The 26,397-nt window shown below is 37.1% G+C and overlaps 2 protein-coding genes across 3 annotated transcripts in view; both read right to left on the bottom strand.

Annotated features, from left to right (window-relative positions):
• Positions 1 to 24,686, bottom strand: part of LOC119082625 (1,5-anhydro-D-fructose reductase-like) — a 53,981-nt gene extending 29,295 nt beyond the window's left edge. Inside the window, exons 1-6 of one of the 2 annotated variants that reach the window (XM_037192188.1) lie at positions 24,571 to 24,686; positions 24,369 to 24,479; positions 22,203 to 22,370; positions 21,598 to 22,149; positions 21,332 to 21,531; positions 20,437 to 20,447 (exon numbers count right to left, since the gene is read on the bottom strand). In XM_037192188.1, coding sequence (XP_037048083.1) covers positions 21,340 to 21,531; positions 21,598 to 22,149; positions 22,203 to 22,370; positions 24,369 to 24,479; positions 24,571 to 24,612 — 1,065 coding nt within the window. In that variant the 5' untranslated portion in view covers positions 24,613 to 24,686 and the 3' untranslated portion in view covers positions 20,437 to 20,447; positions 21,332 to 21,339. Of the gene's footprint in view, positions 1 to 20,436; positions 20,448 to 21,331; positions 21,532 to 21,597; positions 22,150 to 22,202; positions 22,371 to 24,368; positions 24,480 to 24,570 lie in introns of those variants that run through there. The other variant, XM_037192189.1, reaches the window with a different exon arrangement.
• On the bottom strand, positions 939 to 19,042 carry LOC119082627 (1,5-anhydro-D-fructose reductase-like). The gene is made up of 6 exons (XM_037192191.1): positions 18,960 to 19,042; positions 18,762 to 18,872; positions 17,916 to 18,083; positions 17,311 to 17,862; positions 17,049 to 17,244; positions 939 to 955 (listed from the first exon to the last, which is right to left on the bottom strand). The coding sequence occupies exons 1-5, from the start codon at positions 18,990 to 18,992 to the stop codon at positions 17,053 to 17,055; spliced, it is 1,056 nt and encodes a 351-aa protein (XP_037048086.1). The 5' UTR covers positions 18,993 to 19,042; the 3' UTR covers positions 939 to 955; positions 17,049 to 17,052.
• Positions 24,687 to 26,397: the final 1,711 nt, after the last annotated feature.

Raw genomic sequence — 26,397 nt, 5'->3', positions numbered from 1 at the left:
GTCAACGCAGTTTTTTGAACAATAATTTTTCGTTTGTTTGCATTATTACTACACATAGCGACGCGAAAGAGACCTAATCCAAATTTTTCTTTTGTTCTTTTGTCAAGAAAAGAAAATTTTGAATTAGGTCTCTTTCGCGTCGCATTTAAGTTCTCTCTCTCTCTCTCTCTCTCTATTAGTACTAGGCCCCACCTTTTGGGCGGGTCAGGTCCCTTGACTGACAATTTTATTCGTATTATTATTTTTAATCAATTTCATTTTATTTTCCGTTGATAAACTTCCGAAACATCACAGATAACTGATACGAAAACCTTCGCTTGAGTTAAAATTCTTTGGAAAAGCATTTTTTGTGTTTTCAATTTTTTTGTAAATTTGCGGCAAGATTTTTAATCAACCATAAATCATAAATTAAATACAGGGACTCTTGTTAATTACGGCCCTCGCTCCGCTCTAGCCGCAAAGTTCCCACTCGTATGAGTTATCTATTATATTTTAAATTTTCTGATTCTCTTCTTTAAGAAAAGACGATGTAGCTCAGTTGTCTATCTAATTTATATTTTTCGCCAAATATTTCGCTCATCACATCGGATGGCATCTTCAGTGGCTGTAAAACATACATAATTCTTAGCACTATTTACAGATTCAGATTTCGTTTAACATTTTACCTAAATTTCACTGAATTTACAGTTTCGTCATATAATTTATCACAGATTTTCCAACAATCATGACTAGGTTCAATCACTTTTTGTTTGTTTGTTTACTCGAAATCCCAACAAAAATCTCTTCGAGAAAAGTGTGACGCAGTCTTTGAAATACAATTTCTAAAATGAATGATATCGCTAGAGTTGACGCTTTCTGCTTCGTTACGCAAAAATTAAATTTTACACCCAATTAGTTCAAACAAGCTGGCTTAGGTTTTCTCATCATCTGCCAAATAATTTTTACAAAAAAAAAATTTTACTGGAAACAACCAAAATTTTACCAAAAAAATCTGCGTCGCATGTGGCAGATAAATTTTCTTGCTGGTCTGTTCCTGAACATCTGCCACTTTTTGACGCAAACTTTTTTATTATAATTTTCTTCCTAAAATTTTTCTGGTAAGATCTTTGTTGATAAAACTTTCGCGTACTTTGCTCATCAGCTGCCATTTGTGACGCATATCTTTTTGCGTGTAGAATCTGTAAGCGTCACCTACACCGATATCAGTTCTTTTGTAAGTGGATAACAGGACTTGCGTCACACCTCCACTGCAAGTGGTTTTGGGCGATTACAAATAATCGACAGAAAATGTATTGCCCTAGAATGAGGTCGGAAAATTAATAAAGATAGGGAAAAACAGTTAGAAAATTAAAGTTTTATCTGAAATTTGCAGTGTCACGTCGATATCTTGAGTAAATCAAATCCGATTTCAAAAAATTTTTTTTCCCTGAAAGATAGTCAAAATAGTGAGGCTAAGTTCGAAGATGGGCATATTCGGGTCGGCCCTTCGTGAGTTAGGGCCACCTAAGTGATTTAAGGTCTTTTGGTGATATTTGTGGCAAAATAAACGATGGAAATGAAAATAGCAAATGATAGGTATTGTCAATACCAATCCAGGAAAAAAAAGTTTTTTAAAATCGGGTGAGTCGACCGTGAGTTAGGGCCTTAGAAGTGAAGTGCTACTAGGGCCCTATGTGTATTTTACATAGAACTCGAGTAAATTTCATTCGTTTTTCGTAATTTTTGTTTCATTTGGAAGGTAATCAAGGGCCGAATAGAATGTAGTTGAAAAAATTTTAAATTTGGGTCCTCGGACTGAGGCCGATACTAGGCCCTTCAAAAAAATAAAATTTTAGGGCGATTTGAAATTTTTGTTCCATTTGAAAGGAACGTCGTACGGGGCTTCGTAATTGCGCTATGCGCAATTTCTAAGATGTACACATTTAATAATAATTTTACTTTAACTACATTAACCGGCGCAATAGGCTTACGGTCAAAGTAGGGTGACAGACGCACTAGGGTCACGTACGCAATAGATATACGGGTTTGTACGGGGCTCAGTCGCAGCAAACGCTCCTACTGTTCTGATGGCTCGTTTATTTCATTTTTTCGAAAGTTTTTAATGAATTTGCTTAGATTGGTGTGCACTTAATTCAAGTGACAAAGTTTGTCATATTAAAACTAAAATAACATCGCGAGTATTGTTTCTCAGTGCTAAAGAATATTTCATGTGATACATTTTTACTGATGTAATGAAAATCTGCTGGTATGTAATGAAAATCTCCTGATATGTAATGAATTTTCACTTGTGATGTAATGAAAAAGTTCCCATATGTAACGACCGCTTTCCGCGGGTGGGAAATGTACGTGTAACAACAATATTCCGGGTGGATAGGCAATAAAAACAATGAATTTGACGACGATGATATTAAAGAGTTCATCCTCGAAATATGTATTTTGGATTTTCTCGTATATAATACGTACTAGCAACAGCATAACCAAGTTGAGAGAAAACATCTTTGTTCAAATTCTTGACTCTTGATTGACACTAGTCGAACTGAAACTGAATTACTGGTTCTGGTTTGTTATATTAATGTTACATCAAAGAGTTGAATAGTTTTAAAAAAATGTGTAGGAGACGAGTAGGTGCATAAGTTTTCAACCATAACCCACACCACCATATTAACCATTCTAGTGCATTTTAAAATAAAAAGGCAATTCCCGATCCCAGTTTACGTTTTCGTACCCGAGTATAAAATTTTGACAGAACTAGAGCATCGATTAACGGTTCAGTAATTTGATAGTAATTACCACGAAAGTGCCAGATCTTGATTTTATTGATGAAATCCGTATAACCGATTAGATGTATTTGAAGCGAAAGACAGTGAGCTGTAAAAAAATTCTACACCTATAGGTTTGTTCCAAGTAACTGTAAACACGAACTTTGACAACCCGAACAACGACAATTTCATCCATAGCAACGTCGCTTACGTGATATTTCATACAAATCGACCAACGTCGCCTACGCGATTTACACAGAGGTATTATTGGGGTTATGATTATATGGATGAAATTTGACAATTCATATGGCCTTGGAACGAACCTATACGTAGCGCTATCGAATGACAACTAAAAACATTGAACGTCCAACACGTGCTCCGGTGCAATGACATAAAAGCACATCTTCGATTGTCAACAGACAAATGATAACAGATGGCGTTGCAGCCGCCTCACCATCTGCTATCATTTCTCTGATTGTCAATAACAATAGGCCTGTTCCAAGGTTATTTGAGCTGTCGGTCATCCACAGAGCCATAAACAAAAAATTATTGTCGACGAATTGTTCGAAAAAGCGTTGAGTTTATGTGGATGCTCTCGTTCGTTTTCGGCTTGTCAAAAATCGTAATAATGGTCGAGATATGCGTCAAATTCGTCTCACTCTGCTCGGAGGGACCAGCAGTTTCATATGTTTTTTCGTTTCACCCTGCCAAACAACCTAAGTGGTCCTGCGTGAAATAACGCACATCTCGATCATTATTTCTCGATCATTATTCCCGTAGAGTGTGTGTTGTTTGTATGGAGGTTATTTACCTAGCATGATCTCGTTTAAAAATTCGTTTGGAACTCGTTCAGGAAATGCCTCAAGCGTTGCAGTTTCAAATGTAAATTTTCTTCTTCTTCTTTTACAGCTGTGTATTCGTTATCTATATTTGAACAAATTTCAAGTACAGATACATTCAGCTCCAAATGTTGAAAGTTCGTAGTTTGGTAAAAATTATTTTTATGCCAAATACTGCGAAAGTTTGTATTTTCGGTCCTCAAATGGTGACCGAAAGTAAAAAAATTCAGGCCTTGGGCCAAAAGTAAATGTCACTGTCATCATTTTACTTTCGCTCCGTGGGCTTGCGTATTTGCGGGCCGAAAGTAAATGTCACTGTCATCATTTTACTTTCGGTCCTCATATGTCTCGAAAACACATGTTCACTTGATTGAAAGTACGCATTGAGTGTAGTGTTGTGTTGACGATAGCCAAATGTTTTGTGAGCAAGTGAATGTATGTTTACAGTAATTTCATTTGTTAAATTGTTTTTATTTTTATAGCAAGGGGGCTGCCGCCCCCTGGACCCCCGCGCTTTTCGGCATTTTGGTGTTTCTACAGCAAATTTTGTTGATAACTCAACAGTTTAATTAAAATTTTGTTTTGTTTCGGACCGAAAATACAAATCTTCCGCAGTATTTGGCATAAAAAATAGTATGCATCACTAGAGGTAAAAGTAAAAAAATTCAAATCGTGTGATTGCCGCCCTTGCCTGCGGAGCGGGCTGCAAACTTCACACGTTTGAATTTTTTTACTTTCGCCCCTTGTTTTGCAAAATACTATTTCGAGTGAGTTCACGCAATTTGACGTGACATTTTTATTTTTAAAGCAAACTTATAGATCTCTTCGTTTGGTGAAACTGATGACGGAAACGTGAGGAATGGTGGGAAAAAGTGTGCAAACTAATTGAAACCAACTTCACAATTTCACATAGTAATGAATAAGTGCTTTGAAATGAATGTAAATGAACTAAATACGGGGAATTCCCTTAGAAGTAAAGTTGGTTGTCATTAGTTTGCACACAAAACCGAACCGTCGATCGTCACGCCAGCGGTCATTTTAGTGATCTATTACCATAGAACATTGTTGCATGCATCCTTAGCAATGCATTTGAACATTAATCTTGTTTGTTAATGGTGTTGTCATTGTATTGTTTACATAAAAACTTATAAATATCAAGTAAACATCAGATGGTCCGTTCAGTACAAAGTCTACAGCCGAATCGAAAAGATGCAGGTCAGTCAAATACTTAGTTCTGTGTGAAATTGCGCATTTTGTCTCTCTGTCTGTTTTTTTTTAAATTTTGCTTCTTTTTTGGTTGTTATTGTAAACTTTTTCTTTTATTTTGTCAAAGTAGATTGTGATCATTTTACATGGGTTTGTTTTTCAATATTATTGGTGATTAGTAAATTTTGTCTTCATTCTTGAAATTCGTTGATTTATGAAATTTTTAGGATATTTTATTTTCGATCAAAATTGTTGTGATGTGATTAAGTTCTTCATTTGTTGCCCATGTCTGAGGTACCATATGACTGCCATGATATGGCTGCAACAACCGACTCAATGGTACGAGAACCTGTCGCGCAGCTTCATAACTTCATAACCATTGCTATACGGTTCATCCTCTTTATCGCTCAGAATAGGTACATACGTGAAATAAGTTCAATAGAGCGAAAGCAACGAGAAGAGCGTCGTAGTCATCTCAGTTCCAAAGACTGAGAAACATTTTCATATTTTTTGAAGAAAATTCTCCGAAAATCGAAACTTTTAATTTAACGATTAAGGACGAAAAACATGTCACTCGGTGAACATGGAAAGATTAGGTTCGTCGAGAAAGAAGTCATCATGTCATGACAGTATTCTGACTTTCGGTGGTTCAGTGCTCAGCTGAACATTTATACTGATATTTTCATGTATTTTTTGCAAGTTCATCGCTGTGAGCATTTACATGTACCCATTACTCTGTCTATTTTTACAGTCAAGCATATTTACACTCTGTGTACTACCTTTTATGGCAATATTTGGCGCTTGCCAGCTACATTTGACGTGGGTGGACGACTACGGGAACCCAATTTCAGAAACCCATTTCGGTAAGTCCGCATGTATTTCGAAAAAAAAACAGTCATTTGTAATAGTAGATTACGTTGGATGCTGCGAAAGTAATTCATTACACAAGGACACAATTTTGTGATACGAGCAAACTCACGAGTAAGTTTTTGAGCAACAAGCTTCGGTAACTGTTTTCGAGGCAAGTGTAGAGTTTGCATATCCGAGCCGAAGGCGAGGTATGCAACTACACTTGTCGAGAAAACAGTTACCGAAGCTTGTTGCTCGAAAACACGAGTGAGTTCGCGAGTTCTACAAAATTGTGTCCGAGAGCAATGAATTACGTCGCAGCATCCAACGTATTCTGGTTTATTGCCTGCTCATGCGAAAATTGACTATTACACGGCTGTTCTGCAGAAATTCTACATAAATTCAGTATCTCAATAAACCAACACCAACAAAACAAAAATAAATCTGTTCTTCCGATAAAACGTTTATGCTCAAAACAAACGAGACATTGAAAACGTGTTTTGGTCCTATTTTTCATGACGAAATTTTCGAAACTGTCAAATGAAGTTAGAACTTTTTCTATTCAAAATCGCGACTGCTGCATCTGTCAATGAAAACTAGGACCAAAACACGTTTTCAATGCCTCGTTTGTTTTGAGCATTACAAACAAATCTAGTGTACTGACGAAATCGGCTCACACGCTACACGTCCCCTAAAAAATTGATCCCGAAAACAGCACTCGTGTTACATTAGTATTGTCAAAACAGTAGTTACAATTGCGTTGGTGACATGTTGACATTGAATAGTTTTTCGCAGTTAGTATCGATGAAGACGCATTGTTTGTGCAATTGTTTTGTTAGTCCTTTTTAATGTTTTCAAAAAAATGTGCAACAAAGTGTAGTGTTTGTACTATAAGCAAAAGCAATTAGTGTTACAAGTGGAAAATACAACGAAATGTGTGGCCATAAAGTGTTACTTCGGAACATCAAAATTATTGTTACAATAAATATGGCCGACAATTTTGTGTTGTTCTAAAAGTATGTTGTAACCAGATTACTTGCGTAACAAGTTTTTCTGAAATAACTGTGTTCATCGATCAATATTTTTATCAAAGAAATGTTATTTTAGCGACATTTCTTACATTCTTTTTCGATCGATCGATTCATTCAACAAAAATTATAAAAAAAGATAAAATGAAAGCAAGGCAAATTTTACTTGAAAGAACTGTCAACTTGAAATAAACCCCAAATATCCCTAGTGTAATGGATCACTTTCGCAGGGGGTAAACAGCCGTGTAATAGTAAATTTTCGCATGGGACAGGCAATAAAAGTGGTTATTGTGCAATCGTGTGCTAAAAGCTCCATAATTCCTTATTTAGGAGTCTGAATTTTGAATGAGCGGCCTGATTTACAGTAGATATGCATTTTTTTTTGTTCTCGGCTCTCGAAGCGAATTTGAATTTTCGGAGTTGGTGTAATAGAAAAGACATTTGCCGATAACTTATCACCCCTATTTATGTTCACGAAAGTAATTGAAATGCTGAGCATAAAGGAAGGCAAATTAAATTGACATTTTCATGTTTGATATGATGTGAAGGTTACTGTATATCATCTCATATTCACGGTTGAGCTCAACTGAACCTTAATGACAAGGACGACCACAAGTTTCTCCATGTACGAAATGTCGCCGCAAAATTTTGAGCTTTTAAAGACGTTTCTTCGAAAAGAAATTCTGTTTCTTTTGTAGACTTTAGGCAACTGAAAAACAAAAGAAGAGACTCAGTACCGGACTGGCTCGAAAAAGCCCATCGGGGCTCCATGCAACTCAATTTAAAAAGCCCACAAATTAAAAATTCTCATACAAAAATCCAAAAGGCCCATCGGGAATTCCCCGAATTCACCATATGGCCAGTCCGGGCCTGAAGAGACTACTTTAAATGACTATTTTGTTCATTCCCTCTTTTCATTTAGTCCATTCACAAGTTCCTTTCCAACCTCACCCACAAATTGTCTCGGTGCCACAACCGCCGTATGGAGGACAGAATCTTGGAATACCTCATCTTCAACAGCAAATGCGTAAGTTTCGATTGCCAAACTTGAAAAAATAAAATTATGCTGAGAAACTATAATGTTTTGACAGCTTCTCCAAGAAATTCAGTGCCTTGTCGAAATGGGGAAAAGGCATGCTCATTGTTGAATCAATGTATTCCAGAGGAGGAATTTTGTGACGGAACTGTCAATTGTTCCGATGGGTCCGACGAGGTGAATTGTTCGTGTGTATCAAGGCTGAACAAGAAAAAAATATGCGACGATTTCGTAGATTGTCCGAATGGCGAGGACGAAAGTGAATGCGATATGTGCGGCCAAGATTCATATAGTTGCTATTTCGACAGCAAATGCTATCCGAAGAGTACGAAATGTGACGGTACGATTGATTGCTGGAACGAGCATGATGAAGATGATTGTAATTTGTTGACTACATCTGCTGATATTGTCAATGTGAACTCATTCGTAAGAAGCACAGAAGGAATTTTGCTCAAGAATCATCAAAATATATGGTACCCCATATGTGGTGACACAATATTGATGTCGTATTCGGCAGATGCTGCATGCCGGGCAGAACTAGGGTGAGTTTTTTTTTACCGATGACATACATGTGCCAATAGTCAATAAAGTCAGTATTGGCACCCAGGTGCTTACAGTCAATATTAACACTATTAGGCCAGCATAATCGGTACTGCCACATTAACTAAATTTTTGATATTTTGCCACTTCTCGCTAGCTTTATAGTGGTTCTTTTTCGAATAGCACGGCAGCATAGATTTGAGAGATTTGAAATTACCAAGGTAATGCCATTCAGCGCGGCCTAGCACAATAGTTCGTTGCCACTGACATTTGTTTTTTGAAATGGTTGACTAAGATTTACTTGTGTTTCACAAAATGTTGTGCCTATCACAAAACAGATGGCCCAGGTTTCTAAGCAATTTTGTTATTTTAAAGACAGGGAGAGATGGCGTTTATAGCAAACTTTCGTGCCACTGTACAACTGATTCGGTTGTATATGGCATTGCCTCGTCACTATATTTACCTTGGAAATTACTCTATGCAATTGACAGATCATTACTATCTTGTTTTTATTTAATTATTTGAATAAAATGCTTTACCAAAAGTTTTTTTGAATTACGATGAAAATATTTCGTCCAGAGATTTTGATTCTGGTAGTGTACCCATCACGCAGCCAGCATTGTAATTTTGTAATGCCACACTAATTCTTTGAAACAGATATTGGGTTGACCTTCGTTCACCTGATAAGTCTTCGATTCTTTTTGCAATGTTGTAGACACATTTTTTTGCCTCGTCACAAATGGGTCGCAGTATTTCAATTGCAAAAGGAACGAACAAATGATTGTTGTTGGCTAACAGGTCCTTGTACTTGTTTCGCTTCCTTTTAGCCAATTTTTCGGCAATTTTACCGCAAAATGTACTTGATACATCAATATATGAAGTACTTTACAAGTGGCATCCCATGTTTGGATTGATTTAAGTCAGCCGTACAAAATAATAATTTTTCACCTCGACTCAGCTTTTTAAGCGCTAATATCTTTACTGATACCAATCCGATTCACAAAAAGTTTGCTTAACGTTCATTTGTTGATTTGAGCAAACATTTTTACATTCAAATTGATTCAATGCCATCGAGATCAAATGTAATTATTTTTGTAATCAAACCAAACTGTCAAAATTTTGCATACATCTTTATGAAATTTTGACGCTTTAATCGTTCTGCGAAAATATTCGTCAGGCGTGTCCCAGCAACGAGCTGCCGCGCTAATTATTTCTCTGGTAATAACAGAACTGCAAAAACGTTTCTCAATGTGTGAGTGTCATGGATTGCTCCACATCTTTTTGTTAATTATCAAAGCACCACATGCACCCCAGCACAGGATTCGATCCCAAAAACAGTATCTAATGTGACAGATATTGACAATAACTTTTTTGGAGATGGGTCGAGTAGAGATTGCGCTCCCGCAATATTACGAAAAACAAGTAAAAATTATCAAGACATCGAGTTAAGAAGTTGTGTCGTTGCTAAACATATTATGATTCGAAGCTTTAAATAGGATACAAGAATATAATCGGAATTTTTATCTAATTGCTAATTGCCAGCCTCTAACATCAACTTTCGTTTGGAAACCATCCTTGAAATGATCGAATTCATTTTTTTTTCATTATATTTAAGTGTACTAAATTTCGAACAATGTGTCAGCAGTGAGCGAGTGTGGTTATTTTAGTATATTTTGTGGGGCTCTTTTCGAATGTTTGTCGCAATTCGTTGTTCAATATGTGTACATGTTGGAATGAGGCTAGATTTTCAGACACTAAGTTTTGGCTCCGTTACTTCAAGAAAAATGTAAATTCGTTCTATTTTCTTTCTATTTTTTTCTCGAAAAAACCTGAAAAACCCTAGGCTGAAAACCTAGGGTAAAGGATTTTCTAATGACTCACTGAAAGATATGAAGCTCTGGTACTCAAATTTCGATCAACTTGAAATTGTGTTGAGTAATTTTTCGTTTCAAGAATTTCGTTGTATGAATGCTATCTGTCTATAATCAGATTATGTAATCTTGGTAATTCAACAAAATTTCATACAATATTTTTTGGATATGGGATGTAGTAAACGTGAAAGCGCTCTTCTGAAATTTAAGTATTTTTAGCCCCGTACGAAGTACAAAGGGGCTTATAGGATTGCGATGCCGTGTGTAATTGATGGAATAGATCATTGTCAATGTCGTTTGAGATGTCAAATGAGCTGTCATTTTCACAAAGCTAACCAAAATGTTACAAAAATTTATAAGGAGCTGTCATTGTTTGAGGTTAGCTTTGTGAAATTGACAACTCATTTGACACTATTTTGAGAGAAGAACAGTGATTTGACACTGATCTATTGGAAGCAGACGGTAATCCGCAATAAAAATTTTGTCTGTCCGTCACGTCGATATCTTGAGTAAATCCAATCCGATTTTAAAAAAAATTTTCCTTGAAAGGTAGTTGAAATAGTGAGGCTAAGTTCGTAGATATTCGGGTCGGCCTCTTGTGAGTTAGGGCCGCCTAAGTGTTTTAAGCTCTTTTGGGGATATCTACAACAAAATAAACGATGGAAATGTAAATGAAATGGCAAACGATAGGTATTGTCGATACCAATTCAGGAAAAAAAGTTCATTAAAATCGATTGAATGGACCGTGAGTTAGGGCCCTTGAAGTAAAAGGCTACCCGGCCCTAAGTGGTTTTTGCACATAAATTGAGTAAATTTCATCCGTTTTTCCTAATTTTTGTTTCATTTGAAAGGTAATCGAAGGCCGAATAGAATGTTGTTGGAAAAAAAAAGTGATTTGGGTTCTTGGACTAAGGTTGCTACCAGGGCCCTATGTGTATTTATACTCAATAAATTAAACTTTTAGTGCTATTTGACATTTTTGTTACATTCAAAAGAAACGTCGAAAGATGTACACATTACATAATAATTTTGCTTTAACTACATTAACGGGCGCAATAGGCTTACGGTCAAAGTAGGGTGACAGACGCACTAGCGTTCACGTACGCAATAGATATACGGGTTCGTACGGGGCTCAGTCGCCAGCAAACGCTCCGACTGTTCTTATGACTCGTTTTTTATTAAACTTAATTTATTTCAGCGCAGGTTGATCCCAGAGAGCTGAATGTTTATGTGTAGCTAGAAATCTATTAAGGCATTTGTAGTTAGTCGGGCTGTGTCGCATTCAAAGTGCCAGTTACTTGTGTGATTGTGCTTTATCAGCACACCACGGCTAACCTAGCGTAATCTAGGCCAACGACGTACAGAAAAAGATTTTACCGTGAAGGTGATAAACCTATGGATGTATAGAAAAAATAATGAAATTATAAACGAGACAATTTTGTATTAGATGCGGTTGGCTTTGGTACATGACCTGAGTCCCAGGAGTGTACAAATTGACTATTGGCACCCAGGTTCCAATAGTCTATGCGTTTTTCTTAAAAACTTTATTCGTTTTTTTATTAATCGTTGCCATTCAATTTATAAATAGAGAATACAGTACGGGAACACCTATCAGAGTGTTCACTACCTACAACGGACCGTTCATAGAGTTATTAACAAAAGATGGATTGCAACGGCGTCGGTTGGTTCAAAGATGTTATGAGACATCGAATTATTTGGTACATGTAAACTGTAGCATGAATTGTGGCACGTATACAAAAAGTGCCAGCTCGGGTGGGAGAATCTCTGGTGGCAGAAAATCCGATCCTTTATCCCATCCCTGGATAGCTGCATTATATTTGAATGGTTCGTATCAATGTACTGGGAGCATCATAGGGGAAAGCTGGGTAAAAGTGGAGCCAATCTTCGACGCCTTCGTTCGAATACTCATTGTATACAAATTCCGTTTCAGATCATAACTGCAGCACATTGTTTTTACAATAACGAAAAGCTGATAACCGAAAAAGACTACCTTCAAGTCAGGGTCGGTTTTAAACGACAAGACAGCTTTTCACCCAACGAACAATTTGTTAGAGTTCGTCGCATTTTGATTCACAATGAACACAAAATAAAAAGTAAGACAGAAGCAATATTGTGCTTGCTATTGCTAACGTTTTTTCGGTGTAAAAATCATCGACATCTACTTTAGCGCAATGAGATAATACTATTATGTCATTGCTTTAGCGCTACTAGCAACATATTTCGAAGTTGAGCGGTGCTAGTGACGGCAATTATATAGTGTCGCTGATGATAGACAGCGCTAGCACAGACTTGTAAAATTGATTTTGACGAAAACTGACAGTGTGTTTCCTCTCCCACAGCTTTTCTCAATGATATCGCTTTGGTGGAGCTTGAGAAACCTTTGTTTTTCAACCGTTATACAAAGCCTATTTGTCTGCCATCCAAAGAGCGAATAGGTAACGGTGCTGACGGTAATTGGATGTGGAAACCAGAAGCAGGCACTATATGCTACGCAGTAAGTGAATCGTCGATAGTTTGTTGTAGATTATTTCAATTTAAACTTTTCCGATTGATCGATCGATGTAGGCTGGATGGGGTGCTTTGACGATGCGCGGACTAGATCCAGTGGATTCTTTAATGGAGGTGGAACTGCCGATAACTGCCAATGACAAGTGTGTTTCTGATAATACGAGAATTACTTGTGCCGGATCGTTAGGCACAGCATCCGCTGTATGTCAAGGTTCGATTTGTTATAATTCACAAATATATGAAACAATTCAAATTATGATTTGATTATTATTTATGGTCTTTAGGCGATTCTGGCGGCCCGTTAGTCTGTGAAACAGGAAGGCAACGCGGCGAATTTTTTTTGAACGGAATATCGATTAGTGCATACAATCCAAATGCAAGCACCCAGGAAAAAAGTGTCTGCGGCGATGGAAATACAGTGTCTGCATTCACGAAAGTGTCGCTTTATGTTGCTGATGGGTGGATAGAAAATGTAATGGAAAATGCGGCAAATTCTACTGAAATTCGGACGCGATCTGTATGTCCAGGCGTTTCTTGCAAATCAAATGGAAGGTGTGCAATAGCGTTAGATGGGATCGTTGAGTGTTTGAATGGGGAGGATGAAATAATTGAAAAACCGTAGTGTTTGGCTTGGTCCGACTAGTTGTAAATTCGTTTTTGTTAGTAAAATTTAATAAAATTATGAATATGCGAGTGCAACAAATATAGTTTTGACAAAAAGTTAAAATCAACGACACCTCGATGTTTCGATGTTTGACGCAAATTTCTAGTTGTAAAATCTTCTTTCACAAATTTTTTGAGTCAATTTTTTTGTTGATAAAACTTTTGCGTACGACGCACAATGCGTCACCCTCGGCGACATCAGTTATTTTGTAAGTAAGGTAAGGGACTTGCGTCACATTTACCCTTTAAAGGTTTTTTGACTGATATTACCATTTTCGTAAGTATGTCATTTCGACAACATCAAAAAACCTTATGGAAATTTAAAAAAATTCTAGATAAATCAGTCTGAATCCCAAAATCTAGAAACCAATCTTGGAACACCTCACCTATATCGAAAATAACCCAAATCCATCAAAAAGTTCGATGGAAGTTAGGAAGTGCCAGAGGAATCATCTGTCATCCCAAAATTTAGGAACCAACCTTGGAACATCTTACTCATGTCGAAAATAACCCAAATCCATCAAAAAATTCGATGGAAGTTAGGAAGTGCTAGAGGAATCATCTGCCATCCCAAAATTTAGGAACCAACCTTGGAACACTTCAATCATGTCGAAAATAACCAAAATCCATCGAAAAATCCAATTGAAGTTAGGAAGTGCTAGAGGAATCATCTGCCATCCCAAAATTTAGAAACCAATCTTGGAACACCTCACTTATATCGAAAATAACCCAAATCCATCAAAAAGTTCGATGGAAGTTAGGAAGTGCCAGAGGAATCATCTGTCATCCCAAAATTTAGGAACCAACCTTGGAACACCTCAATCATGTCGAAAATAACCAAAATCCATCGAAAAATCCAATTGAAGTTAGAAAGCCAGAGGAATCATCTGTCATCCCAAAATTTAGGAACCAACCTTGGAACACCTCAATCATGTCGAAAATAACCAAAATCCATCGAAAAATCCAATTGAAGTTAGAAAGCCAGAGGAATCATCTGTCATCCCAAAATTTAGGAACCAACCTTGGAACACCTCAATCATGTCGAAAATAACCAAAATCCATCGAAAAATCCAATTGAAGTTAGAAAGCCAGAGGAATCATCTGTCATCCCAAAATTTAGGAACCAACCTTGGAACATCTTACTCATGTCGAAAATAACTCAAATCCATCAAAAAGTTCGATGGAAGTTAGGAAGTGCTAGAGGAATCATCTGCCATCCCAAAATTTAGGAACCAACCTTGGAACACCTCAATCATGTCGAAAATAACCAAAATCCATCGAAAAATCCAATTGAAGTTAGGAAGTGCCAGAGGAATCATCTGTCATCCCAAAATTTAGGAACCAACCTTGGAACACCTCAATCATGTCGAAAATAACCAAAATCCATCGAAAAATCCAATTGAAGTTAGGAAGTGCCAGAGGAATCATCTGTCATCCCAAAATTTAGGAACCAACCTTGGAACATCTTACTCATGTCGAAAATAACCCAAATCCATCAAAAAATTCGATGGAAGTTAGGAAGTGCTAGAGGAATCATCTGCCATCCCAAAATTTAGGAACCAACCTTGGAACACTTCAATCATGTCGAAAATAACCAAAATCCATCGAAAAATCCAATTGAAGTTAGGAAGTGCTAGAGGAATCATCTGCCATCCCAAAATTTAGAAACCAATCTTGGAACACCTCACTTATATCGAAAATAACCCAAATCCATCAAAAAGTTCGATGGAAGTTAGGAAGTGCCAGAGGAATCATCTGTCATCCCAAAATTTAGGAACCAACCTTGGAACACCTCAATCATGTCGAAAATAACCAAAATCCATCGAAAAATCCAATTGAAGTTAGAAAGCCAGAGGAATCATCTGTCATCCCAAAATTTAGGAACCAACCTTGGAACACCTCAATCATGTCGAAAATAACCAAAATCCATCGAAAAATCCAATTGAAGTTAGGAAGTGCCAGAGGAATCATCTGTCATCCCAAAATTTAGGAACCAACCTTGGAACACCTCAATCATGTCGAAAATAACCAAAATCCATCGAAAAATCCAATTGAAGTTAGAAAGCCAGAGGAATCATCTGTCATCCCAAAATTTAGGAACCAACCTTGGAACACCTCAATCATGTCGAAAATAACCAAAATCCATCGAAAAATCCAATTGAAGTTAGAAAGCCAGAGGAATCATCTGTCATCCCAAAATTTAGGAACCAACCTTGGAACATCTTACTCATGTCGAAAATAACTCAAATCCATCAAAAAGTTCGATGGAAGTTAGGAAGTGCTAGAGGAATCATCTGCCATCCCAAAATTTAGGAACCAACCTTGGAACACCTCAATCATGTCGAAAATAACCAAAATCCATCGAAAAATCCAATTGAAGTTAGAAAGCCAGAGGAATCATCTGTCATCCCAAAATTTAGGAACCAACCTTGGAACACCTCAATCATGTCGAAAATAACCAAAATCCATCGAAAAATCCAATTGAAGTTAGGAAGTGCCAGAGGAATCATCTGTCATCCCAAAATTTAGGAACCAACCTTGGAACATCTTACTCATGTCGAAAATAACTCAAATCCATCAAAAAGTTCGATGGAAGTTAGGAAGTGCTAGAGGAATCATCTGCCATCCCAAAATTTAGGAACCAACCTTGGAACATCTTACTCATGTCGAAAATAACCCAAATCCATCAAAAAGTTCGATGGAAGTTAGGAAGTGCTAGAGGAATCATCTGCCATCCCAAAATTTAGTAACCAACCTTGGAACACCTCTATCATGTCGAAAATAACCAAAATCCATCGAAAAATCCAATTGAAGTTAGGAAGTGCTAGAGGAATCATCTGCCATCCCAAAATTTAGTAACCAACCTTGGAACACCTCTATCATGTCGAAAATAACCAAAATCCATCGAAAAATCCAATTGAAGTTAGAAAGCCAGATGAATCATCTGTCATCCCAAAATTTAGGAACCAACTGTTAAGAATTCTACGGTATCTAGCATCCTCTTGAAATGAAAGTGGTCGGAGTGGGCCGAGCTTATAAAACGATCAGAATAAATACAACAGTGAAACGGGCTGGATGCCCTAAATATTTGTGTTTATTTTCAAAGTTATTCGTAGTCGCATCGAAGAAGAATCGAAAGCATCTAAAATTTTCGACACCAACCTTGGAAGATCTCACTTCATTGTCGAAAATGACCCAAATCAGATTACAGCAATTTTACTGCACATCCCGAGGGAATTTGGTCTCTACCTCCTTCGTACAGCAAAATAGCATACACGAGAAAATTTGTGATGGGTTTTTATGTACTTAGAAATCAGTAACGCACACTTTTAAAATAGTATTTTAAAAGCAATTTTATAAACGACTTTTCTGATCGTCCCTTCAAAGATCACTTTCAGCTGTTGGGATCAAATTAAGATCGAATTTAGAGCTCCGATCTGAAAAGTTAATCAAACATTCGCTAAGTTTTGGGATTCTTTTATTGTGCTCTTTTAACGTTACAGTCAGTCAGACACACTTTAAATGAACTTCTCAATTTTCTAATTCTCAAAATAGAAAATCTACAAAACTATTCTCTATCTCTAGCATCATTTCGTCTTTTTTATTGAAATAAGTTGACCATAAAGGTAATGGCGTCAGTAATTGAGCTCTCTAAGCACAAAGAACAAAATTTCATTTGTGTCGCACAGGCGGAAAGTAAGTATACGATGTATACGCGTTAGAGATAGAAACTTAAAATTCAATACCAAATGGATAGTTTTCGTCATGAATGGTATGGTTGAAGGCCACCAAACGACTGTTGGTGTTGAGGCCGTCAATAAATTCCATTTCCACTTGGCTCAATTCAAAATCGAAAATGTCAATGTTACTCCTGATTCGGTCCTTATGCGTCGATTTCGGAATAACGACGGCTCCATTTTGATACTGAAAAATATCGAAGAATTTCAATAGTTTCTCTTATGCTAATTCAACTGTCCATTGAATTCATACCGTATACCGTAGGACAACTTGATTCGGCAATTTGCTGTGAGCTGCTGCAATCTCGGCTATTTTCGGATCATTAATTGCTATACTAACTCCACCACTGTTATGCGGTCGACCCAGCGGTGAATACGCTGTTACTGTGATATTACGTGCAGCACAAAATTTAAGCAGTTTATGCTGATTCAAATTTGGGTGGCATTCCACCTGATTCACAACCGGTTTTATCGTTGCCACAGACAATAAACGGTCGATCTGTTGACTGTTGAAGTTCGATATACCAATGCTGCGGATTTTACCGTTTTCCATTAGCTTTTCCATGGCACGCCACGTATCCAAATAGTCGATTTCGGCTGCAGCATACGTTCCATTATCGAAATATGGATTAATGTCCACATCCTCAATATGTGTGGGTGGTGTGTCTGAACGGTCTTTGTTGATTTTCACATATGCCATCGGCCAATGCAGTAGATAGAGATCGATGTAAGTCAGATTCAAATTATCGAACGATTTCTGAAAGGCGCGTGGAACGTCGGCTGGATCGTGAAATGTGTTCCATAACTGGAAACGAACTATGTTTCAACAAAATACTCGAAACTACCGAAAGCATATACCTTCGTCGTGATGAACATATCTTCCCGCTTGATCACTCCTTCATCAATTTTTGCACGAACCCCATTGCCAACTTCTTTTTCATTTTCGTACGCATACGCTGAATCTATGTGACGATATCCAGCATCAATGGCATCTTTAACAGCTTGCTCGCAGTCATTTTCCCTGGCCTAAATCGGTAAAGACGATTTTACGAATTATTAACGCGTTCTCAACAATGACTACAAAGTAAACGAGTTCCGGTTCGTGTGCTCTTATAGCAAAATCTATCTTAAAACTGAACTGGTGAGGTCAAAGATTTTATACTGTTGGAAACAGGACGTGAAACATTGTCGACTCTAGTGGACCAATGTTATTAAATGTGACTACAAAAGTTGAAATCGAAAGCGTGCACGGTAGATCAATCGCTCAAAGACGACGTTAAAACATTTGCGTCGAAGGATTTATTAAGTAAAGAGCGCTGAGAAAATAGAATACCGAGCGCTGGGAAATACCTACATACTTTCCATTCAAAATGCAAAAATTCATATAATTAACCATGACTTCTAATAGTGCGCTTAAAATCCGGCACTGACTGCAACACTTCTCATGAAATGCACATTCTACTTTCATGTTCTACAGTCTACAGACCGTAACTGGCAGATAATTGTCACAGTTTACAACATAACACGAAGACAACATGTTTGAAGAACAAACTTTAACCTGCATGATAGCAACATTATCATAATGTAAGTAGCAAAAGGTAAAGTTTATTCTCTCAATCGTAGTCAGTACTTTCTTTCTTCGATTTTAACACATATTTACACACAAATACCAAGTAAATTTTCACAATCAGATACTCAACTCACCCTTGATGTACCCAATCCAATTGCTGGTATTTCGTAACCATTACTCAACCGTATAGTCGGTGGTGCCTTTGTATTTGATTCGATCTTGAAGAGTGTCACAGCACCGACCCACTAACAGTAAATGAAAACAATGAATTTGGCGACGATGATACTATAAAGAGTTCATCCGCGAAAGTTTTTGGATTTTTGTATACGTACTAGCAACAGCATAACCAAATTGAGAGAAAACATCGTGATTGTGTTGTATACACTGGTCGAACTGAAACTGAATTACTGGTTCTGGTTTGTTATATTGATGTTACATCATAGAGTTGAATAGTTTAAAAAAAATGTGAGAAACTGGAATCTTAGAAAAGTATTAGTAATTGGAGACGAGTATGTGTATAAAAGACGTGCACAACCATATACGCCATTATAGAGCATTTTAAAAGAATATTAAAATCAGAACCATAGCTCCTAACTCGGGTGCTCTCATTCTCTGACTCTTAGAACCGTGTTGTTCGTGGTAATATTCCTCAATCCTTCAATCAGACAAACCGCGCGAGACTCAACAAAGACCCATATTTTAAAAATCATCCTTTGTTCCACTCGAACGCCTTCCTGCCATCAGCTGTCCTACGCAGATCAAATGGCTCCCATTGACCAATTCCTTTCACTTCGCCCCAGAGCCTAATATTTGGGAATCGTTTTTGAGAATTTTTGGGAATTTTGGGAATTTTAGGGAATTTTTGGGAATTTATGGGAATTTTTTGGGAATTTTGGGAATTAATTCCCAAAAATTCCCTAAAATTCCCAAAAAATTTCTTTTCTTTGCATTTTTATAATTAAATGTTCGTAAAAGATCAGGAAAAGTTCAAAAACCTTTAAAAACTATGTACAAGCAAAAAAAATGGATTTTTTTTTAAATTTTAGTGAACTTTTGAGACTTGGTTCCCAAATATTATGCTCTGAAGGATATAATTCTTGTCGATGTACTTGCACCAGCCAGGGCGTATACTCTACTTGTAGGTCTCTCCAAAGCCGACATTAGTACAACACCACAATAATTTAAGAGCAATCTACACTCCGACCCCCTATGAAATACATTTTTGATGATAACTTTTTATTCGAATTATTTTTGAAAAAAGTGGCCTCATCGTTTGGTGCCAGAGAACATATAAGGTTTCGATAGCCACTGGAATTGTCCAGATTGATGTAGTGTACTGAGAAAAGACTCAAAACTCCTAAAATCTGTGTTTTTTGTGATATTTTTTGGACTTTTGAGTTTTCTCGGCGTAGACTGCATCAATTTTGACAATAAACCGCGAGCCTTTGTCCATATTATTTTTATTTCAATGAACACATCAAAAACACTCTGAAAATGTATATTGATATTGGAAAAGTGGAATTTGAAATTCTTAATTTCAGTTTAAAAAGCCGCTCCAATTTTCAAAAAATCTCGCGCTTGAAAAAAAAAACAATTTCGTGACTTAACAAATTGGGATGTTTTATTTGTTGACAGTTTGTTTTAATTGTGATCACCGAGATAACCAAAAAACCAACACTAACAAACAAAATATTCCTATCAGCTGACAGATACCTAATATCACATTTCGATTCTTTAGAGTTTCCGTACGTGAGTTCATCATGGCAGTGATTTTTTTAATTAAATTCTATAAAAAAATATAAAAAGTTTTTATTACAAAACTAAACTTTTATTAAAAAAGGCTCGCGGTTTGTTCTGGTGGCTATCGAAACTTTATATGTTGTGGCACCAAACGATGAAACCACTTTTTTCAAAGAATATTCTAATAAGAAGTTATCATCGAAAATGTTTTTCATAGAAGGTCGAAGTGTAGACTGCTCTTAAAAAAATTATTTTTGAGTTATAGCCGCAAAAAGGTTTTCGGTACCCTCTGACATGCTTTCACCTTTGAACACTTTAACCGAAAATTTAAAAAAATGTTCGAAAAAAAATGGAAGATACGATTCTCTAGAATTGAAGACGAATCTATCACTCCTTAAAATCGGAGACCACTTGTTCCCCTATCACCATCACCTCCAGTTTTGGCGATATGCCGCTTAAGCTCAATTTACTGAATATATTATATTCAATATGTTCTGAAATATTTGTTGTTTTTTTGGGAATTTTAGGGAATTTTGGGAATTTTTGGGAATTTTTGAGAATTTTGGGGAATTTTGGGAATTTAGAGAATTAATTCCCAAATATTAGGCTCTGCTCGCCCATCCGTTCATGGTCAGTCATCAGAAAATTCAGGAAAATTGGTTGTAGCTATGATTCAGCAGTCGTAATAATGCACGATCCATCCTCGTATGGGCATATATGATAGAGAAATCACAGCACTGCTCCTAACGTTCCCTTTGCATCCAGATTTTGTGCGATTAAAGCAGTTTTTCGTTCAATTTTCACCTGCAAAATTTAGTCTTTTTCACGTTGCTATGTGTTTCACTCTGTAACGGTGGTAAAAGCCTCGCCAAAAGCATCAATAGAATAAATATGGTTGGCAGTTAGAAGCCAACATTTCTCGTATATTGTTCTTAAGACTCGGTATTTCAACAATTTTCATTACAAAGAAACTTAAAATTCAATGCCAAATGGATAGTTTTCGTCATGAATGGTATGGTTGAAGGCCACTAACCGACTGTTGGTGCTGAGGCCGTCAATAAATTCCATTTCCACTTGGCTCAATTCAAAATCGAAAATGTCAATGTTACTTCTGATCCGTTCCTTGTGCGTCGATTTCGGAATAACGACGGCTCCATTTTGATACTGAAAATTATCGAAGAATTTCAATAGTTTCTCGGGTGCCAATTCGACTGTGCATTGAATTCATACCGTATACCGAAGAACAACTTGATTCGGTAATTTGCTGTGCGCTGCTGCAATCTCGGCTATTTTCGGATCATTAATTGCTAAACTAACTCCACCACTGTTATGCGGTCGACCCAGCGGTGAATACGCTGTTACTGTGATATTACGTGCAGCACAAAATTTAAGCAGTTTCTGTTGATTGAAATTTGGATGGCATTCCACCTGATTCACAACCGGTTTTATCGTTGCCACAGACAATAAACGGTCGATCTGTTGACTGTTGAAGTTCGATATACCAATGCTGCGGATTTTGCCATTTTCCATTAGCTTTTCCATGGCACGCCACGTATCCAAATAGTCGATTTCAGCTGCAGCATACGTTCCATTATCAAAAAATGGACGAATGACCACATCCTCAATATCTGTGGGTGGTGTGTTCGAACCGTCTTTGTTGATTTTCCCATAAGCCGTCGGCCAATGCAGTAGATAGAGATCGATGTAGGTCAGATTCAAATTATCGAACGATTTCTGAAAGGCGCGTGGAACGTCGGCTGGATCGTGAAATGTGTTCCATAACTGGAAACGAACTATGTTTCAACAAAATACTCGAAACTACCGAAAGCATATACCTTCGTCGTGATGAACATATCTTCCCGCTTGATCACTCCTTCATCAATTTTTGCACGAACCCCATTACCAACTTCTTTTTCATTTTCGTACGCATACGCTGAGTCTATGTGACGATATCCAGCGTCAATGGCATCTTTAACAGCTTGCTCGCAGTCATTTTCTTTAGCCTAAATCGGTAAAGACGAATTCATTTACTATTATGTTCATCTGTTATCGACTGTGACTACAAAATAAACGAGCTCCGGTTAAAACTGGTGAAGTCAAATAGTTATTTACGTATATGTGGTGCAGTACCGGACTGGCTCGAAATGCAACTCAATTTAAAAAGGCCCACAAATTAAAAATTATCATACAAAAATCCAAAAGGCCCATCGGGAATCCCCCGAATTCACCGTATGGCCAGTCCGGGCCTGATGTGGTGGACCGTAGATTTTAGGCAATTTCGCGGGTTGTAGCCCGAATGAAGTGAGAAATGTCTACTTTCCGTTGAAAATGCAAAATTTTATCTCGCTCTGCTCGCGGTTTTATACTCAACTATAACCAAGAATAATACAGTTAACGTTTTCGTTTTAGTGGTGTGTGTGATATAATTTTTTAACGAATTCTGAGTCATAATTCCTCTAGGTAGTCTACCTCTATGACTATAACCAGGCATGAGCGCCGCCGAAAATAAGCCGCCGCCGGCCATTTTTGAGCAAGCCGCGCCGCAGCCGAGCCGGTGCCAAAAACACGGCTCAAGCCGGCTTGAAACGGCTGGAAAATGAAATAAAGATTTCGAAAGGTGAATGGGTGAAATAATTTTGAAAACCGAGATTCCTGTTGATCCTAAGCAGCTCATGTACATTTTGAATTTTTTTTTTCCAAAATTAAGAAAATTTTGAAAATTTTCTTGAATTTTCATGAATTTTCCAGAATGGTATATTACGTCCTCGCTTCTAAGTTTGTTGTTTTGGCAAGTATGACCTTTGCGGAACGAGCCGAAGGCGCACAATCAGTTAATTCACAAATTTGAGAAAACTTTATCGATCTTTACGAATTTTTTTTATTTACTTGATTTTCGTGAGCTTTCGATTTCTTCTCGAAAACCATTTTCTTAATGAGTTAAATGAGTGTACCGGAGCATGATTTTCCATTTAGTTCAAGTTTTGAGGCAATAAAACTTGACGTGTTAGTGAACCTTAGACTTAGAGACTTGCTTGTAACAAGACCAGTTCCACTTGCACTTTGAACAACCTAATCTACCTACATTTTCGCTTTCCGTACAATTTAATTTTCATGCTTACTAGTTCATTGACCATGAATTTATCTAAACGTTTTTATTTTGAAAAAAAGTTAAAAGGAACCTCCAGCCGAGCCGTTTTAAGCCGGCTCAAGCCGATTTTTTCGCCGCCGCCGAGAAATTTTTTTCGGCTAGCCGCCACCGAGGTTTCTCCGTCGGCGCTCATGCCTGACTATAACTTCAAATAACACAGGGTTCCTAAACTCAAACACTACTCATAAAATGCATATTCTACTTTTATGTTCTACAGTCTACAGACCGTGACTGATAGATAACAGTTTTAGCTTTGAACACGAATATTTTTAAGCACAACCTTTAAGAGGCACCGGTACTTAGCTAAAATTGTAGCCTACATTTGTGTGCCTCTTATTTCATTTTTAATGATATTTTTCCATCTGAATCCTTTTTCAAAAATATACGACCGCAATTGTGACCACGAATGTTAGCTTTCAACAGAAAATACATTCGGTTGTAGTCGTTTGACCAGCTCTGAGAAAAGTGAGCAGCTTAGCGAAATTTTCATAAATTACTCACTTTTCTCAGAGCTGGTCAGACAGCTACAACCGAATCTATTTTCTTTTGAAAGCTACCACATTCGTGATCGGAATTTCGGTCATACATTTCTCAAAAAAGGATTCTGATGGAAAGATATCATCAAAAGTAAACTAAAATCCATTATTTAAGAGTCGCTTTGCCTAGTATGCTTTTCAGAAAAGCACCGATGCCTCTTAACTGAATGATAGCTTATCATAATGTAAACAGCAAAAGGTCAAGTTCATTTTCTTAATCGCAGATTATACTTTCTTCCGTAGAATATTTGCTTTTAACACGTATTTATCCAACGTTCATCCAACGAGCAAGTAGATTTTCACAATCAGCCACTTACCCTGAATGTACCCAATCCAACTGCAGGTATTTCGTAGCCATCACTCAACCGTATAGTCGGTAGTGCTTTTGGATTTGACTCGATCTTGAAGAGTGTCACAGCACCGACACACTAATAGTAAATGAAAACAATGAATTTGAGAACGAGATTAAAGAGTTCATCCGCGAAAATTTTATAGCATTTTCTCGTATATAATACGTACTAGCAACAGCATAACCAGTATAACCGAATTGATAGAAAACATTTTGCTCAACAAAATTTCAGACTTTTTATAAAATGTTTTTTGCGAAGATTGCCTTCACTGGTCGAACTGAAACTGAATTACTGGTTCTGTTTTGTTATATTTGTATTACATGGTAGGTAAAAAAATGCGAGAAACTGGAATCTTAGAAAAGTATTAGTAATAGGAGATGAGTATGTGTATAAAAGATGCGTATAAACGTTAATCCAGCAAATCACATACGCCGTTCTAGTGCACTTTTAAAATAATATTAAACACAGAACCATAACTCGGGTACTCTCATTCTCCGACTCTTAGAACCGTGTTTTTAGTGGTAATATTCCTCCCATAAAACAAGCAAATCTACTCTAGGAATTACTGTTATGATACAAGAAGGATGTTAGGTGTAAACAGTAATGAAGAGTTACTGTATCATAATAGCACCCCAAGCGTTACTTTTCTTACGTGCGATATAAACGAACATAAGAATTACCTCGATGTTATAGTTAATTAGCACGGACCGGACATCAATCTACGAAATAAGTAAAGGCAACAGATGTATAACATTCATCTGATACGAACAAAAGTGTCTGACTATAGTTGTTGAGGGAATGTGAATACGTTTAACTATATACTTACATCACGTTACACAGTTTTTGTGGTAATAAGATAAGATTGAAATGGAAACGTTGATCATTGTGATGACGAAATGAAAACTTTGACCTCGACTTTAACTATGAAGATTGATCACGTAACGTGAGTGAAGTTCTCACTGTGACCACAATGTAAGACTAACCTAGACAATCTCTGCCTTGTATTGACTTCTTCTTCTTCTTCTTTTACTGACTTATATAACAAACAAATAAATAAATGAAGCATCCGATCCTAAGCCCAAATATGAAGTAAATTTTAGTTTTGACCCAAAATGTACCTGAACCTGAAATGTTCAGGATTCTTTCATTCATTCATAATGTAATTCCCCTAAAATTAACCGAAAATATTATTTCATGTAATGGATCATTTTCACAGTGGACAAACTACCATGTAATGGTCAACTTTCGTGTGGGACCGGCAATAATAGTATATTATGTCAATACGCACAAAAAGGCGCTCCGATGCATTCTCCGACGTTTTCACCACCTCGGTCCAAACACGCAACTTTTTGGTCCGCGCGACATACTATTTTGCATTCAGGCAGGTAAAAAAGTCACATTCCGAACAATAGTCACTGTGTCAATCCGCTCACACTACGTTTTTAGAACTTTTCAGTTCTCATACATGATTATGGGAATGAAAGGTTGTGGAACGGCTGCTAGGAATTTCGCGCCGCGTCATTCACAATAATTGACAAAATGACACATTTTGTATAAGGGAAATATCACTTTGTGGGTTATTGTGGCGGCGCAAAATTACTCAACACCTGTGGAACGGTTCGAAAATCGACTTTTTCAGTACATTTTTGGCGAATGGAGCCATTTTTTTCCGACATAATGGCCTAGACTACAAAATGTAACAATAAACTTGAATATTTCGAATATTCGGTCTCCGTATGCACACTGCGATGTATCACTCATATTTACGCGAGTAATCAAAGAAATCCAATCAATGTTACGGAAGTGTTACTCAATTCTGCATAACAGAAATTGTTCCAATATTTGATTTTCATTTCGAACAATAAATAACGAATTCCGTAATAAAATTGACACAAATGGGAACGAAAAGTGTAAGAAAACATGAGAGAAAGAGATGTTGTTTTGGTGCTCTATCTGGTGAGAGAATGTGCCGTTTCTGGTTCGCCTGAATGAAAAT

This window comes from Bradysia coprophila, unplaced genomic scaffold, assembly GCF_014529535.1.
Source record: "Bradysia coprophila strain Holo2 unplaced genomic scaffold, BU_Bcop_v1 contig_476, whole genome shotgun sequence".
In the NCBI taxonomy this organism is placed as follows: Eukaryota; Metazoa; Arthropoda; class Insecta; order Diptera; family Sciaridae; genus Bradysia; species Bradysia coprophila.
Note: the sequence above shows the minus strand (reverse complement) of the source record. Positions and strands in the feature narration are given on the sequence as shown.

What these genes read in the sequence shown, in the direction of transcription:
- LOC119082627 (XM_037192191.1), bottom strand. Translation starts at nt 18,992, where the DNA reads ATGTTTTCTCTCAATTTGGTTATGCTGTTGCTA. An exon ending in ATTTGGTTATGCTGTTGCTA is followed by an intron (nt 18,873 to 18,959) that starts GTACGTATACAA and finishes ATTTACTGTTAG; the next exon opens with TGGGTCGGTGCTGTGACACT. An exon ending in TTGGATTGGGTACATCAAGG is followed by an intron (nt 18,084 to 18,761) that starts GTGAGTTGAGTA and finishes TTACCGATTTAG; the next exon opens with GCCAGGGAAAATGACTGCGA.